Source organism: Phaseolus vulgaris, chromosome 4 (assembly GCF_051622355.1).
Source record: "Phaseolus vulgaris cultivar YP4 chromosome 4, ASM5162235v1, whole genome shotgun sequence".
Classification (NCBI taxonomy): Eukaryota; Viridiplantae; Streptophyta; class Magnoliopsida; order Fabales; family Fabaceae; genus Phaseolus; species Phaseolus vulgaris.
In genome coordinates this window covers 15957963-15977190 of record NC_143501.1, presented here as the reverse complement: position 1 = coordinate 15977190, position 19228 = coordinate 15957963, and the positions used below count along the sequence as shown (strand labels likewise).

The 19228-nt window shown below is 28.6% G+C and overlaps 1 protein-coding gene across 1 annotated transcript; it reads left to right on the top strand.

Annotated features, from left to right (window-relative positions):
- Nucleotides 1-8128: 8128 nt before the first annotated feature.
- On the top strand, nucleotides 8129-12236 carry LOC137836454 (uncharacterized). The gene is made up of 3 exons (XM_090300957.1): nucleotides 8129-8248; nucleotides 8494-8595; nucleotides 12017-12236. Exons 1-3 carry the CDS (start codon nucleotides 8129-8131, stop codon nucleotides 12095-12097), a joined length of 303 nt encoding a protein of 100 aa, XP_090157083.1. The 3' UTR covers nucleotides 12098-12236.
- Nucleotides 12237-19228: the final 6992 nt, after the last annotated feature.

Sequence of the window (19228 nt, the reverse complement as noted above, 5' to 3'; positions counted from 1 at the left end):
TATTTAATTGTTAATTATTTAAATATAAAAAACAATACTAAATATTATTATTGAATTAATTTAAAATATCTTAAACACTTAAGTGAATGGAATATATTTTTTTTTAAATAAAGATTGATATTTTATACATTTATGAAAGTTAATTTAAATCTGAGATCATTGACGGGTATACATTTTAATTATTTTTTATGTACAAGGACTTTTTTTAGAAGTAAAGTAGATAATTACTTGCAAATATAAATATATGATTATAACATTGCATATTATTATTAAATTGGAAAGTTAATATGAAAATCAGTTTCAAATATATTTAAATTAAAAATGTTAAAAACTTAATGGGATGAAGTTTTGTTTTTCTGGTGAACATTTTTAAAATAGTTTACCAATTTATAGTTCACGTGGATTTGTGGTAATTAATGTAACGTGTCATTAATTAATATATATATATATAGGGTATAATAGTATATTATTATATATAATAAATTATAAGATAATCTTTCTATCTTAAAATATTTGTAGTAGTATGTTGAATAATAATTAATCTCAATTTTTTTATGTTAGGATCGTTATTTATATTTTTTTTATAGAAAGTCTTGCAATAAGGATTTTTTTAAGTCTTTTACTATTAGAAGTCTTATTTATATAAGTAGATAAAGCATTAGATATATATTTTACTTAATAAGTTTTGTATTTAATATTTTAACTTTTATGATCACAATGTCATTTTAAATATTTTTGTCACTCATTTATAAAGCACAACATATTGATAAGGGATAACATATTTATAAAGAGTTACACCATGAATAACAACATAAGATATAAATTAGGGATGAAAATCATGTCGGTGTGAATTTCACTTTTTCATCATCATCTCATATCCGAACAGATATGAAATTTTTGTATTATCCTTATCCTCTGCCTCATTATTATTTCAAATATTAATTAAATATTCTTTTACGAAAAAATCATATCAAATGAAGAATAATGACATACATTATTAAGGATAATGTCAAAAAGATATACATTTTATTTTCTCTAATGTTAAATATAAAGAAAGAAATTATAATTGCATAAATCTCAAATCAGAGTATCAAATAATAATTGGATAATTGGATAAAGGTAAAATTATATAAAACAGGAAAAATGATCAAATGTGTACCCTAGAAATAGGTTATGAAACTAAGAACAAAAGAAAAATCAATATAAGTTTTTTCAAGTTACCTAATAAACTAAAGATATTTTAATAATTTAAAATGAGGACATGTCTAAGAACGGGGATGAGATGGATATAGGGATGGGGCATACATGTACGTACTCATTTTCGTTCCCATATCCAATTTAAAAAATCGGGTATTACTCATACTCGTACTTAGTCAATATGGAGATTTTCTGTCAAGATCGAGACGAATTCAGAAAATACTCGTGGGAACATGTTTATTTTTCATTCCTAATACAATTTTTCCATACAAAAAGTGTTTATCTTATAAATGAATTCATCTTTTTATCATCAATAAGCGTACCATACATATCACATCAATCACATATATAAATATATATCATCACATGTTCATCATCAACATTATCATCCTCTTAGTTAGATAATCTTGAGTAAGTTTATCTTACTTGAGTGGTCGTACTTTGAGGAAAACTTCCTCACTTGAGTGGTCTGATACCACTTAAGTGATACATTAATTTTCTCCTCTCTCTCTATGGATGATTTAACCAAGTGTATTTAATCAAGATACACATGACTTATTTTCTATTTCATTTATTTTTTTTGTCTTGCATTTCCTATAAATATATCTTTCATTTTTTTTTTATCTTTTTTCGTGACCATAGAGGGGAAGAGCAAAGGTTTTCCATTTCTAGAGTTAGGTTAGTAAGTTTTCTTATTTCTAATTTTGCTTTTGCTTCTTTGTTGTTGTTTCCTACTACTACATCTTCCCTTTATTAATTCAAATTTTCTATCTCTTAGATTATTCCTTACACCTCAATTTCCATAGGAAGAATACTATTTTGAGCTTTCTTTTACACTCTTGAACAACCACAAGACTCTTTGGAAGAAATGAGAGTCGTCTCATAATCTAAATCCTAAGGTTAATTTTCCAAAACTTTGTATTGTTGCCCTATTTTTATATATTTTGTACAATTTTGTAATTTTGAGCCAAGAAATTGATTCATTAGGCATGAAAACCTAGATTTATCTTTAAAAATATTCAAATTGAACTTATGCAGAAAAGGTTAAAAAAAGCACGCTTTTATTTAAAATTGCTCTATTGGATTAATGTTTTATAGCATTGTGTTGTTTTTTTAATTTTTTGTATTATTTTTATATAATTATTGTATTTAATTAATTTGATTCATGGTCAAAAGGATGAAAAACTCTAGAAAAGGTGACTTATATTATAGTTAGTAAATATACACACACAAAAATAATAGTTTGTAAATATATGAATTGAGCTTGAATTGAATTGAAAAGAATATATTAGATTGTGTATATTTTTTGTATTGTTTATTTGGCTATTTTTAATTTTTGGGATATTGGTAATACCGTTGTTATGCTACTGAAATGGAATTGTAATTGTTTAAAAGAATAATATTCAATTAATCTTGTTGCATGCAAACTTGTGAATGTGATTGTTGCTTGTCATTATGTGTGGTAACGAAGATTGTGATGATACAAAAGTAAAGGAACAATTATTTTTTTTTTGAAAAGTTTAATATGTGGGCTACTAGAGGTAGAAAAATCTTCCTATGTATGAACTTTCTGCCATCAATAATCTATTATTTGTGGAATGTGGATAGTTATAGAGATCTATTGTGGTATAAAGTATAGAAACAATTTTGGTAATTTAGAGAAAAAGTATGGTGATGAAAGTTTTTCTCCAATCATCATTCAGAATTTGTTCAAAGAGAATAGAATCACATTACCTAAACTATTTAGTTTTTTTTTAATATATTTCATCCTTTTTGAATTTATAATTGTGTATTAATGGGTATAAAATTGTATAAACTTAGAAGTGAATATTATCTAGATTTTGTGGAAATAAGAGTGTGACAAGTGCTTTTAAATGAATTGAAAAAGTTATTGTAATTGTAAATTTACTTATGATTATTTTAAGTTTACCCATCCTAATATATCTTAATATTGTTACTTTCTAAATTATATTATAAGCTTTATTTTAAAATTTTAAAATATTACAGAAAATAAATAATAGTAAATAATTTAAGGCATTACAAGGTTCATCATCATCTTTCTTATATAAATATTCTTTGAGAAGTTTATCTCTCGTTTGAATGACTTTCTTTTCTTAATCTAGGAAGAATTTAATCACTTAAAGTGATACAATTCTAAAGAGAAGAAGAATTGGTTACATCTCTCCAACGACCAGGCTTGGATGTGATTCTACTTGTTGGATCACCCGACAAATTCCAAAATTATTAATATCACATATTAAAGAATCTCATGCACCATTTTCACTACTTGAAACAACCTTGAGTTATTTGGACATAATTCACTCTAGAGGAAAGAAAATTACAGTAGCATCTCTCTCGCTCAAACCTTAAACTATCATTTGAATGTCTCTGTTAATAGTTAAATATATCAACCGATGCATATACTCATGACTTACCATTTGAATGTTGCTTGAGCTATAATCTATTACTTGAGTGATATTAGCTAAAAGAATATAGTTTCACTAGAAAACATATAACATATACTCAAAACCAATACAAAAATACTCCTTTATCCTTACATTTTACACTTATGATTGACCAATAATTATCGTATTAACATATACAATGTAATTATATTCAAGTTTATTATCAAAATATACTTTTAAACTTCCAACGATAAATTAAATTTTATATTCACCTTACATTTATTTTTTAATATATATATATATATATATATATATATAATACTCAATTAAAATAAATACTAAAATTAACTTCACTTACGGTGAACATAACTTCCTTACACAATTCCAAAAAATCTTATTAAATCATACACCAACATCTTTTATTACCAAATCACCAAAAGAGAAGAAAAAGTTAACTTGATCTTCACATTATTACTTTTTAAGATTATACTCTATTATCAATAATGGCAAATTTACTTAGACGTGGGATTGTGGTCGGAAGCGCTCTTTGTTGTTTATGTGGGGTAAAAGAGAAAGAGACTAATCATCTATTTTTTGATTGTAGAATAGTCTAGTTGGTGTGGAACCTCTGTTTTAAGTGGTTAAGCATTTTGTCGGTTACCCCTCATGATTCTTACTCTCATTTTTTGTGGTTCAGGATGTGTAATGTTTCTAAGTCGGTCAATTTAGGGATAGAGAGTATTTCGATTGTGGTGGTTAGTGAGATTTGGAGTTACAGGAACATGATTTTATTCAAAGGTGGAGTGCTGGACTATTATGAAATCTTTTCTTTGGCTCAATTGAAGGTTTGGTCTTGGATTACTTCTAAATTCTCCTCTGGTTGTTTCTCTTATTCTGATTGGTGTGTTGTTCCTCTGGATTGCCTTGTTTCGCTTAGTTGATGTGTGGTTGTGGTTTTTTGGCAGGGCTAGTTTTGAATTGTTGGTAGGAAGGTGTGTGATGTAAGGATATATCCTTGTTTTTGTATACAGGTTGAATCACCCCTAAAGTGATTCTTATGTATATATTGCTTATTGCTGATAAAAAAAATCTTCTAATCTTTGATAGAAACAAACTATTTTTTACTTTAGGTCACGCTGACATGTTAACGATTAAACAAGTTTTCCTTAAGGAAGGTATAACTAATGGTTTGGTTTTTTATTATTATCCAAAGTTTATTTGTCTTTCGCTCAAAATATTTAGCAAAAGCATTGTCATCTGTTTGTAGAGTGTCTTAATTTATATAGAAGAGGGGTTATTTCTATTATTACATCTGTTTGTGTTTGTACGGTGTGTGATAGCAAATGATATTTGGAATAAATGCTATAGATGGTTAGGTGTTTTGTTTGTTCAACATATGGAGTTAATGTCTCACTTTAAACAATTTCATCTTCTCAACCTTAATCTTATACAAAATCTAGTTTGGAAGGGTTTGTGGATTGTCTCGTAATAGAGTATTTTGAACCATAAAAATAGGATTGTATTTAAATAAGGGAAGATTGATGTGGAGGAAGTGTTTCATATGGCTCAATTAAAGCAAAGACATGGGATTGGTTGAAATCGAAATTGTCAAAATTTAATTTTGCTTTTTCTGATTGAATTATGAACCCACATTTTTTTTATTAGCAATAACAAATAAATAAATGTGAACCACTTCAGGGGTGGTTCAACCCTTAACAAAAGATACAATAAACAACTTCTAAACTAAAGCCACCAAACTAACAAACCAAAGCACTAACCGTACTAAAAAACCTAAAATACATCAAAAAACCATTATCATACATTCCAAAGGTTCAAAACACCAACTGGAGAAGGAAAATGAGGCAGAACGAGATTTTACAGAAATCCAAGAACAAACGTTTGCTTGCACTAATGCACACACTTCTGATGCATCAGGCAGACCCCTATTAAAAATGATAAAATTCCTGTGATTCCAGATTTCCCCCACAACCCCAACCCAAATTGTACTCCACACATCATTAATCGAATATGAAGACAGACTCATCTTGAACTGAGCAAAGTTTGACATAGGATCAATGTGAGACACAAACAACACTCCCAAACACTTAAAGCAGAAACACCAAACCCGCCAAGCAAAACTGCAATCGAAAAACAAATGGCGGTGAGACTCTTCCTCCTTCCCACACAGACAGCACAAAAAATTTTCAACCAACACCTCTCGCCTTTCCAAATTGACCTCAGTAGCAATCTTATTCTCCAACACCGTCCAAGCTATAAATAAATCAGAAGGTATGGCTTTACAACTCCATAACTTACTAGAAACCAGAGAAAAATTCACCTCACAATCCCTCATAACAAGAAAATAGGCAGAGTTAACTGAAAACGTCTGAAGACCCCCTACCTTCCAAACCCGCCTATCCGCCTCTCCCAAATCCATCCTAACCTCAAGTAAAGCCTGACACAACTGATCCACCATAGGCTTCTCCCAGTCGAAAAAAGGTCTACGCCAGGCTAAATGCCAAACGCAAACACCATCAGACCAAGACCCAAGCTCAGCCACCTTTGCATCTTTGGCCGAACAAAGAGAAAACAGTCTTCGAAAGACTCTCTTCAGCGCATCACAACCTAGCCAACTATCCTCCCAGAAAGAAATAATCTTTCCATCACCAACTTTCCACTTGAACCCATCTTCAAAACTTCTACCCCAACCCTCTGAAGCCCACACCTCTTTCAATTTTTTCCACCAAAGAGAGCTCCTACGAATTTTTATTTCCTCTCTCAAACTTCTCCACCCACCATATTTAGAAACAAGAATCTCCTTCCAAAGACCACCCTTATCTGAACCCAACCTCCAGATCCACTTACCTAACAAAACCAGGTTAAAAATATTTAAATCAATGATACCAAGCCCCCCAAATTCGCGAGGCTTGCAAACCTTTTCCCAAGAAGCCCAAGCGATCTTCCTTCCTTCAGAACCCCACCCCCAAAGAAAATTCCTTTGGATCCTAACCAACTTATCTTTCACCCCGGAAGGCAATTTGAATAAAGACATAAAGAATAACGGGATAGAAGAAAGAACAGACTTGATCAAACAAATCCTCCCTCCCTCCTTTATGTTTGAAATTTGTTAATTAATAATATGAAAACTGCATCCACTTGCTTGGCTTAATCATGTATATTATTTTGGCGCTTCTCAAATTTTGTTATGTTGCTGCTGATCTTGGTAAGTGTTTATGGGCTGAAAAGGCATATGAGATCTTGTGTTGGAAGTGCCATGGAATTTATGTTGTTTCATTTGCTATATATTTTGTTGAGTATTATGTTGATTTTTGGGTTCTTTATTTTTTTATGTGTTACTGGTTTGTGCTAAAAGGAGATGAAAGGTATTTGTTTAGAGTTTAGGCATTTTTTTTTGTTTTTTTTATATTTCTAAAATTAAAAAAAATTCTCTTTAATATTATTCAACACTTGATAACTACTTAATGCATCTTTGGAGTAAAGTTACCTTAAAGGAACTAGCTTTTTTGGTAAAAGCAATACTTCTCCTTAATGATATAATATCAACAAATAAGCATATGTAAAAAAAATGAGATCTGTTACTTATTTACCTATAATAAATGATAAGCACAAAAGGAATAACTTTAAATTTTGGAAAAAGAAAGTAAAAGAAATTTATTTTGTAAAACTAAAACCAAAATTCATTCATAAATAAGAACTGAAAAATGGTGTTTTTCAAAGTTAAAATATAAAGAAAAAAAATTATAAAGTGACTATGTATACTAGTTTCTTTATAAGGAATTCCACTAAAATAAAAGGAAAATATAAAATTAAATTCCGTTCATTGCACGGTTCTCTCGTAATTATCAGAAAAATTCATGGCAATATTGAAATGAATTACACTAATTAAACAGTGTTATGCCACTAATAGATCCTTATTTATCAGTCAATAACTAGACTTGGTTTAAAGCCAAGAATGGTTGTGTTCTCAAATCAGATTCACATGCATTGTTTTATATAGGTTAAATATAGGACGAATTTAATATTTCTCACTAATTCAAATTTTAGACATAACATATGTACTTTGTAGTAAAAACAATTATTAAAATAAGCTTTTTTTAATGTTTTTTTAAGTAATAAATGAAATTTTAATGTTCACTTTATTAAAATATCTTAACATCTACTTTAATAATGAGTCAATTTGAAATATTTTAACATCTTATCATTCACATTCAAAATTTATTTGCCACATAAAAAAAACTGACAAAAAGTTTCATCCGAATAGTTTCCTTAATACAAATACTTAGGAGTTCTAAAATTTAAACTAGGAACGAAAATCAATTCCACATGAGTAGTACATAAACGATAAAACATATTTAACCATATATTTATTAACATTAATATGTAATTAGGTTTATTTTATACATATTCTTTGCTGGCACTTGGCCTTGTCAAGCATCTAATTGGTTGACCCATTTTCTTTAAGTAAGGGTAATGTTATATTTTGTTGAACATACTAAAACAAAAGCATGGATACTGTTGGAGGAGGAAAAAACAAGAAGAAAGCAGATGGAGAAAAAGAAAAAGTTGCATCCAAGGAGGAAGAAGAAGAAGCCTTAAGAAAGGATGTAGAAGACCTTAAGTCATGGGTATGTACATATCTTTTGTGTTTCTTCACCATATAACTTTGCCTTAAATTCTCAAAAGAAATGGGTATGTGTATATATCTTTTTTATTTCTTCACTTTGCCCTAAATTCTCAAAAAGAAATGGGTATATATATATAAAATTTTATTCTTTTTGTTTCTTCACCATATAACTTTGCTTTAAATTCTCAAAATAGTTGTCAACACTTTTGATATTTGTTCATACTAAATGTTTTGATTGTTTCATAGATTGATATGATAGAGAACATGAACGACGAGGAGATAAAGGGGTATCTAGAAAATAATGCTGAAGATATTAAACTGGCAAAGGTTTCAAAGCCAAAGAAAAAGGTAAGATTTGTTTCATCTTGTTTTAAAGATAAAAGCCAAACTAGCAAATTTCAAAGAAAACAAAATTTGTGCTGAAGTTATAAGTTTTGATTTATTTTTTTCAGTAAATTACTGTTTTTATCCTAGATAATATTATATATTCTTAGTTTTTAATCCTTATAGAGTGAGGAACGCTATAAAAAAATTAACATAATTAAGAAATATTAATGCAGCATATATATTCATTTTAAAGTTGCTGAAATGATTAAGAAAGTAAAAAAAAAAGGACTTTGGAGAAAATTTAAGAAAAATATAGAAAAATTCAATTTACTCCAAATTTTTATTCTCTGTTTGAAATTTCAAAAAATGGGTCGATTTTAAAATTATCTGACTGAAATACAGTGAAAATGCCAATATTTTCATTCTGATTATTTTTAATGGATCTTTTCTTGTAATTATATTTTTTATAAGATTTGAATACGAAATAATATTTCTTTTCATGATGCATTTTATTTTATAAAAGATATTTATTAATTTTTATAATAACATTAGAGATTATACATCAATTAGAGATAAAATCAATTTTTATATAGTATATAAATAAATACAAATATTATCTTTAAGTTAGTTTTATAAAGTTAATGTAAATTTAAAATTTACTTTTAAATATGAATCAAAATTATTTAGAATGTATTGTAACAATATTAAAATGATTTAGAATTTATTTTATAATAATTTCTTGAATTTATTATATTATTATATATTTTAAATAATTCTAATATTATATTAAAAAGTTTATTTTGAATTTAACTTAATCTTTTAAAATTGATTTTTAATTGTAATATATTACCAAATAATATTACCTCTAGTTGAAATTTGTAATAAAAATTATCATATAAATTATAAGAAGATGATATTGGTGGCACTTTGAATAGGGTAGTTCATAAAAATTTAAATCATTTTTAAAGAAATTAATACTCAATTATGAATTTCATTGTTTGCTTTTATTGTGGGGGCACTTGCTCCCAATTTCATTGAACAATTCACAGCTGGCTTTCTGGCAAAGACAAACTATGTTTGAAAATAATAAATGAAAGTAATTAATTTTCTTTAAAACTGAGCAAAATATATATTTTAATAGAAAGAATAATACTAATAATGTTAGTTATATTATTATCTTTAGTTGAAATTTGTAATAAAAATTATCATATAAATTATAAGAAGATGATATTGGTGGCACTTGAATAGGGTAGTTCAAAAAAATTAAAATCATTTTTAAAGAAATTACACTTGCTCCCAATTTCATTGAACAATTCACAGCTGGCTTTCTTGCAAAGACAAACTATGTTTGAAAACTGGGGCATGTGTATCATTTAGGCAGGTAAATAGTTTGAAAATAATAAATGAAAGTAATTAAAGTAATTAATTTTCTTTAAAACTGAGCAAAATATATATTTTAATAAAAAGAATAATACTAGTAATGTTAGTTATATTAAAAAAATATTGAGTAATTCCACGACAGTTTCTTTTAATATTTGAATAATTTATTTTATTTTTATCTTTTTAATTTTAAAATATAGTTGAGAGTAAAATAGTAATATTAAACATATATTCTTTATATATACTAGTGGAATGCGCATGTGTATCCACATTTTTCTCTTTTACTCAATTTTCACCATGGTAGAAATGTAATATACATACAAAAATAATTTTGGATGAGTCGAAATTGAAAAACAAAAAATAGAGTGGAGACAGTGATTAAAAGTAAATGTTACTATATTTTATATGTGAGATTTGGTGTGAAAATCTGTGAGAGTATGTTTTCTTTGTTGCCTTCAAATAAGGAACTAGAAGAGTGGGGGAGTCATATAAAAGCTGTACATTAATATTAATTTAAAAATTACAAAATAATTTTATTTTTTAAGTAATTCATATGCAATGATGAAATACTCCATTGTATTAATAAAATGAGATTTATTAAATAAGGGTAGAATCGGAAAATATTTGTGTAAAAAAAAACGGTTATAATGGAGAATACCCTTTATATATATAGGTATATATTATTAAAAATTTCTTTTAATTTTCAAATATAATTAAAATATATATATAAATATAATCATTTGATAATTTTTTTGGTGTTATATTTTAATTGGAAAATTTTATTTTATAAAAAAGTAATTTGTTTATTTAATAAAATAAATAAGTGAATAAGTTGTCTTTATTTCAAAATAATTAAATAATTTTAAGATAATAAATTTATCTATTTTTTAATATTCTTTTTACAAAATTATATATTTTTTAAATTATATATTTTTCAAATTATATTACTTCTAAGTTTTTAATTAATTATTTATTATTTATAAAATAAATAAAAATTATTAAATTATATACATTTGAATATAATAAAATGTGAATATATATATATATATAAACATGTTTTTTTCTAGGTTTTTGACCAGGGTTTTTTTTTTTGCTTTTTACCAAAATGGTGTCCGTTTAAAAAAAATTACAAATTTAGGCAAGTCGTGCCAATTCGGCACGACTTCATATGCACAAATTGTCCCAATTAGACACGACTTATGTCATGTCATACTGAAGTCGTGCCAAGTTGGCACGACTTCTGCCTTGTCATACTGAAGTCGTGCCAACTTGGCACGACTTCTGCCACGTTATAATTTTTTTTTCTATGTATTTATTCATTCATAACACTCTTAGAACATTCATTTTCTTTATCTATGTATTTATTCATTCATAACACTCTTAGAACATTCATTTTCTTTATCTATGTATTTATTCATTCAATTCAAACATGATCCATACACGATTATCCAATTTTTTGTTCCTTAAAACTAACACTCTTAGAAAATTATGTATCAAATTAATTTTTAACATTATATAACTTACTACCCAATATATAAAAAATAAAATAAAATAAAAAAACAAAATTATGACGTGGCAGAAGTCGTACCAAGTTGGCACGACTTCAGTATGACAGGGCATAAGTCGTGCCAAGTTGACACGACTTCAGTATGACAGGGCATAAGTCGTGCCAAGTTGACACAATTTCAGTATGATAAGGCAGAAGTCGTGGCAAGTTGGCACGACTCCAGTATGACATGGCAGAGTCGTGTCTAATTGGAACGATTTGTGTATATGAAGTCGTGCCGTATTGGCACGACTTGCCTAAATTTGTAATTTTTTTTAAACGGACCCCATTTTGGTAAAAAGCAAAAAAAATAACTCCATCATGATAAAAATCCGTTTTTTTCTAGTATATACTTAAAAAAAATAAGTTCTATAATTTAAAAACACTTATTTTCTTACATTAAAAAGAAAATAGGAATAATCTACACATCTCCCTCATCAACTTCTATATTGTTTATTAGTTGAATGTTAAATAATAAATAAAATTAAAAGACTGTGTTTTGGTACTATATTACAGGTCCAAAGAACTAGGAAGCCAAAGCCTTCAACCTCTTCCAATGGGATTCTGGCTTCAGTGTGGAGGTTCCACCAAAAATAGTACCAAAATAATTTCTGATTACTTTCTTAGAATATTTTTCATGAGAAACTGTCACAAAAATGTTTGTTTCATTTTAATCTAGAATTTTTATAAACTGTTGTTAATTTACAAGTCTTTTGCGAATAAAAATATACAGTTTCAAATTAGAAATTCTGAAAATTTTAATTTCAATCAAGTTTGAGGTGTTTTATTAATAATTTTAAATATATATATTAATTGATAACCTTCTTTTTGTGATACAGTGGACTTGATCGATTTTCTATGTGAACGTTTCCATTCAATTTACTTGTGATGTCTGACATGAAATAGTGAATTGGTGTTTTTTTTTTCATTTGACTTGGTTGGATAGTGTTACAAGTTTCATCTCAAATTATTCTAATTAAAAATGTTTTTTTTTCAAAAATTAAAATAAAATAACATCTAAACAATTTAACATTTTAATTAATCTATTAATTATTTGTGTCTAACTTTTTAATTAATAAATGCAATTGGTACTAACTATTCCAAATAAAGCACACACACATGGAATCTTTCAAAATTTGACGGTTTCTTTGTTATGATCTCTAGCAACAGTTACTTAAGTTGTTTTTTTTAAGGATAAAAAATTAATTATCATTTTGTAACTGTTTATTATTTTATATATTTAAATAATTTAAGAAAAAACGCAGAGTATATTTATTTAGGAAGTCATAAAGTATTTCTATTGATTTTTGTGTAGGATTAAATATGTTCTTTCGTAATTGTATTAAAATGTGAAATTGATTTTTGTTTTTAATCTAAACTTTAAACATTTTAGATATCTTTATTTAGAAAATTATTGAAATGAATTTTTACTAGTATTTTTTTTACATAACAAATGAATTTGTAGTGTTGATTGTATTATAATATTATAACATCCACATTATGAGTTAACCAGATATATTAACATCCTAGTTCACACTGAAAATTCGTTTGGCATGTAAAAAAACTGATAGTGACATATTTCAATAATTTTCTTTCTACAACTACTCTAAGATCTAAAGTTTGAAAAAAAATATATAAAAACTAATTTTGTGTGAAAGTATAAGGATAAAAAAATATATTTAACATTTTTATTATAAAACCAATATATTGGTTGTTGTTTTATACACAACAAAAGAAGTGTAACAAACTGAAAGTAGAATAAGATGTAGTTTGGTTGATTCCATAAATGTGTAAGAAGCTTTTTCATGTGTTAGTTGTGACGTGTAGCGAATTTTATGAGTGATGCAAAGAATTAAAATTTGTTAGATTCTTTTTTGGTCATGGTGAATGAATGATGTAATATTCCTCATGTGCCACACGCATTGCGATTCTTTATGATAAAGTGAGGTAAAGAATCAACATTTGTTGATTCTTTAATGGTCGTGATGGATGAATTGTGTTTTATATGTAATCATACAAATTTGTTATATATTTTTTTGAAGAAATTGACAAGAGATGGATTAGTCTAACTTGCAACTTTTACCTCAAAAAATACTTATAGTGTTTAGATGAGAGAGGAGAATTGAGGAAGTGGATTTGGAGTGATTTGAGAGGAATGTGAGGTTGTTTGGATTGTGGTATATTAGAATAGATTTGTGAAGAAAGTTTATTGAATTTTGTGACTCATGTGATGGTTATGTGCAAGTTTTTAATTTATTTAAAATGTGTTAAATATAACTTTACAAATTTATTCTTACTTTTAAAAATATATGAAAAAAAATTATATATTTATTTTTTATAATTAATAACAATAATAATATTATTATATAAATAATTAGATTTATTTTTATTTTTATTAATTATTATTATTTATTATTTATTCTTTATAACTATTTTAATTATTTGTTATAATTGTTATTTCATAAACTTATTATTTATTATAATTATTATTTTATATATTTAATATATTTAATATTTTTATTATTTTAATAATTTTTTTTTATATTATATTATACAATTAATTATATTTATTTGCTTATAATATAAATACTAATAAACTAATTATATAAAAATATAAACGTATATATAATAAAGTATAGATTTATATGATTTATTTTCTTCGCAAATCTTCGCTCCTATGTGAAGAAAAAACTCCACATAAATTTTTGTCATGATTCCCATTTTCAAAAATATTATTTATTTATTAAATTATGTGCATTTATCATTTATTGTCATTCTTTACTTGCAAGAATTTATCGTAGGAAATAAAGAATACATTAAATTTGTTGACCTGAACTTCTGTCATTTTCTATTTGAAGTCTCAATCTTCAGCAAGTACAAACATCCCACTTATTTAGTCAAATCAATCATCCTCATTTATTGCATATCCTACAATTATCAGTTTTCAAATGAAAAAACTTGAAAGAGAATTAGAATTGTGAGAGAGTTTTGACACAAAAACAAGGTTAAAATTGAATTTTAGGAGAAATAATATATTTGTTAAAGTAAGGGCAGGAGATAACACTATTTGTTTGTTCTGCCGGTTGACCTAAAACGTCTTTGTGCATCTACGTCACTCTCATGTCCAGAATCTCTATGCTCGCACGTGCTTTTCCTTCGATGAATGCCTGAAAACACAAAGACAAAGTGATGGCAAATTTCATGAAGGTCTTCTTGAATCATGTAAGAAAATGGTGCGGAAGCTATGGAGGTGCGTGTGCAAGATCCTCCTAAGAGTGATGTTGAAGGTGCATGATAGGTATGAACATAGGGAGGTTCGGCCAGCCCAAGGAAAGGTGAAGGATGTGAAGTTTAGAGCCTAGAGTTCTAGGGAGAAGCAAAGCTTGGCACAAAATGGCAGCATAACTTTACTCACAATAAACTTGAAAATACAAGGTGTAGGCTCCTCCTTTTATAGGCTAAGGAGGACCATAATGCAACCCTAATGCTAGCCCGAATGAAATGTAAATGTGAAGCACATGGGTGCACATGGCACATGGGTGCACAAATGAGCACATGGGGAGGGGTGTGTCTAGTTTTTATGCTCACCCCCTCCATGGGCTTTCTAGACCGGCCTTGGTAAATTTAGAGGTTTTTTTAGAAACTCTAAGTTTACCTAGGTTGGTGTTTTAGGTGCCAAAATTAATTCTAAGAAAATTACAAATAAAGTTCCTATGCTAATTTTGACAAGAAATTAAAGTCTACTCTACACTAGAGTTTATGGCATTTGAACATGTAAAAGAACGTCTTCTTGGATCCTCTTGGCCATAACTCTATGGTTGGCCCAAATCTACCCTTTGGTGGGCTTGCATGTGGGCTTGTGCTTGGGCCTCTTCCATCATCCCCTCCCTCTTGAAAAGGATTTGTCCTCAAATCCATTGCTTCTTCTTCTTCATGGCTAGGGGAATGGATATGGCTGGATGGTGTCCATCATCTCCTCCTTCTTGAGAAGATCTATCCTCAGATCTACAGACTTGATCTCGGATAGCAACCTTTTGCTTCGCCAAAGCTTGTCCTCCTGGATCAAACGTCCACCTATAGAAATAATCAAATAAGGCATAGGTGTTAGTTTGCAAATTAATTTTACTAGGTTGCCATTTTTGTTTTTCTTTTGGTTTTGGCAACCTTGGACAAAGTTTCTCTTTTAATGGTTGTGTGTGGTCTCTAATCATCTTATGTATTTTAAAATGTTCATTTGTGGTTACTTTCTCTTTAGGCATAAATCCTATAGAAGATGGTAACAACTTAAAAGGAGAAAGATGATTGAACCCACACATAACTTCAAAAGTAGAAATATAAGTAGTTTTGTGAACTACTTTATGGTATGTTTGCTCACCTCTAGAGTTGTGTGTGCACTTCATGATTATTCTAGGCATAGTAGAAAGAGCTAGATTTTCAAATATATTTTGACCATGCGTTTGAGGATGATAAGAATTTAAAGTGTGCAATTTAGTTGCAAGTTTTCCAAAGGAAATCCTCAAATCATGGTTTGTGAAATTTGGAACTCTATTCAACACTATGCTTGAAGATAAACCATGAAGATGTATCACTTCTCTAGAGAAGAGTTTATCCATAACCATGAAGATTGAATCACAACCTTTTGTTGTCCTAGGGAGTTTTAATATGAAATTTATATCTTCCCAAGGATCATTTGCAAAAGGTGAAGGAGTATAGAGTTTATGAGACATTGCCTTGGGCGTAGTTTGAAAACAAGAATTGTACCTAAGGTAATGTCTTTGAACTTCTTTTCTCATGGGGGACAAAAGTTTTCCTTTTAAAAGCTCTAGAGTTTTATCAACTCTAATTTGTCCCATGAGTTCTCCTTCATGAAGACTTTTTCTCTTATGTGTAAGGATAGTCTCGTTGTGACAACCATTGTTTATAAGGATTTGTACACTTTGCAATGGTTGTCTCAATAAGACATGACAAGTTTCTTTAGGCACTACTTCACATAAAAAATTGTTTTTGTAGATGCTTATAAAAAACTTGACATTCACTTGGTGATATCCTAGCACATATGAGAAATAATCTATTTCATTTTTATCTATGCAAGCTTCTTTTAAAGACTCTTCTTTTTCACTTAGGCTTGCAAGTGTTCCTTTACAAAAGGTAAGGCTTTGAGGTTGTTCAACAAGACACATATTTTCAAAGGTATTTTTAAATCTTTGGTCTTGTTGAATGACCTTGTGGGAAGGAACACTCTTCTCCCACGCCTTTTGTTCTTCAAGGGTCTTCTCATGCTTTTCTTTTTCTTCTTTTTCTTTAGCTTCCCTTTCGACTTCCCCTCTCTTCTTTTGTGTTTTTCTTTCCTTTCTTTCTTTATGGGAAGCAAACAATTTTTCTACCCTCATTTCCCAATCTAGGCAAGCTTCTATATTTTCTTTTCCATGGAAATGGGGTTGGTCTACCCTAACCTCTCTTGGGTTTTCTTGTTCTTTTCTATCTCTTCTATGTCTTCTAGGGGGTGCTTGATAATAATCATTTACTCTAATGCTTCCCTCCCCAAAAGAATCATGATCTTTAGAGATATATGCATGAGAAGGTAATTTTTTTAGAATGTGAGACTTCTCATCCTTTGCTTTAGTCAAAACATTAAGTTTAGTCTCACTCTCCAATTGTCTATATGCAATTGATTGCACAATTTGTGAAACTTCTTCCAAAAGAGTTTTTAAAGATTTTAATTGACTTCCAATAGACTTTGTAGAATGAGAAGAAGAAGACATGACTAAAACTTTGTGTATACAAGTATTTTACCTTGAGAAAATTTAGGGAAGTCAAAGAAGGTAGTCTTCCAGGTAAGGGAGGTGAGTCACAGTGGACTACTTAAGTACCAAGCCTTGCCTTAGCCAAAGACTATTCCTTAATGCTCCACACAAAACTTTCTCTTAGTAAATCACTTAAAACACAATTAAGTTGGAGAAATCAAAACTTTTTTTTCAATGCAAGAAAACAATGTATGCTAACTAATTAGAGTTATATATGCATGAGAAGGTAATTTTTTTAGAATGTGAGACTTCTCATCCTTTGCTTTAGTCAAAACATTAAGTTTAGTCTCACTCTCCAATTGTCTATATGCAATTGATTGCACAATTTGTGAAACTTCTTCCAAAAGAGTTTTTAAAGATTTTAATTGACTTCCAATAGACTTTGTAGAATGAGAAGAAGAAGACATGACTAAAACTTTGTGTATACAAGTATTTTACCTTGAGAAAATTTAGGGAAGTCAAAGAAGGTAGTCTTCCAGGTAAGGGAGGTGAGTCACAGTGGACTACTTAAGTACCAAGCCTTGCCTTAGCCAAAGACTATTCCTTAATGCTCCACACAAAACTTTCTCTTAGTAAATCACTTAAAACACAATTAAGTTGGAGAAATCAAAACTTTTTTTTCAATGCAAGAAAACAATGTATGCTAACTAATTAACAAAGCTAGACGGTTTTAACAAAGCTTAAAACAACCACACATACAAAGCGTTACTAATTAAGCAATATAGAAACAACTAAAAACAATTAACAATTGCTAATTAAAGAGTTCTATACTAGTCGGCCCTAGGTGAGTCTTCTTGGACACTTGGAGCCCTTGAAGACACACTCACCGTCTAATAACGTAATTAAGAGGTAATTAACACAAATTAAGTTGCAAGGAAATTAAGAAAACTCCCTTTGTTGATCCTCTTTTTGCTAAATGTACTTCCTTGTTGTCTTTGCTTGTTGGCCCTCCAAGTGTTTGTAGTGTTTTTCAAGAAAGCTTGTTTCGGCCTTGACTTTGTTTCCCTTTAGAATGAAGGTTTTAATTCTCCAATTCCAGCACCTATCAAAAGGCTAGACCTTACCCAAGTCAAGTTTCCATTCAATTAAGCACCAAAGGAGATATAAATTCCAGCACCAAATTAGAGGTCAAAGAACAAAAGCAAGAAACAATTTAATTGAATAAAACAGTACCACCAAAAGGAGTTAGATTATGACAACTAGAAAGAGGTTCAAGAAATATTAAGCAAGCAAATAAAAGGTACCAAAATAAAGGTAGGCACACAAAAGAATCCTAAGAATAGCACTAGAATTAGATGACCAAATAAAAAAACAGCACCACTGGAAAATGTTGTGGGCCAGAAACGTGTTTTTCCCCAATTTATGCTGAGCTGTGTTTTTAAGATATGATTCTGAAATTTGATATGCAAGATAATCAAGATCTTAGCTAAAATCTGGCTTTGGAATCACTCAAAACGCATGCACCAATTTGTTTTAATAATTTTTTCAATTTTGGTGTTCAGTTACGCCAGCTGTAGCGCCTCAGATTTGCACACTGATTTTAAAAGATTTATCATTTTTTTTTCTGTTGATTCTTTTGGACTAATTCTTTTTTTGTCCTTTCTATAACACTTCAAACTTGCATATTCCAGAGAATCAAAATTTTCCTAAGAGTGAAAATATTTTTCTGGAACAAAACAGCCAGCACAGAAAATTTGAAACAGGGGATTCTGGAAACTGGAAACAAAAACAGCAAGATACCAAAATTTAAACACAATAGAATTTGTGTAGGATCTAAACACAAATGGAAATCAAACTAAAATTAAAAAGGCACCAAAAGATCAAAGAACAGCAGATTCAAAGCAATTAAAGATACCCAAAATCAAGAAACAATCAAGCCAAATAAAGGACTACTAAGAATTGTTGACATTGTGGATGAACATGA

Coding starts and splice junctions, on each gene's coding strand:
- LOC137836454 (XM_090300957.1), top strand. CDS start 8,129: ATGGATACTGTTGGAGGAGGAAAAAACAAGAAGAAAGCAGATGGAGAA. Junction 8,249..8,493: donor TAGAAGACCTTAAGTCATGG/GTATGTACATAT, acceptor ATTGTTTCATAG/ATTGATATGATAGAGAACAT. Junction 8,596..12,016: donor TTTCAAAGCCAAAGAAAAAG/GTAAGATTTGTT, acceptor ACTATATTACAG/GTCCAAAGAACTAGGAAGCC.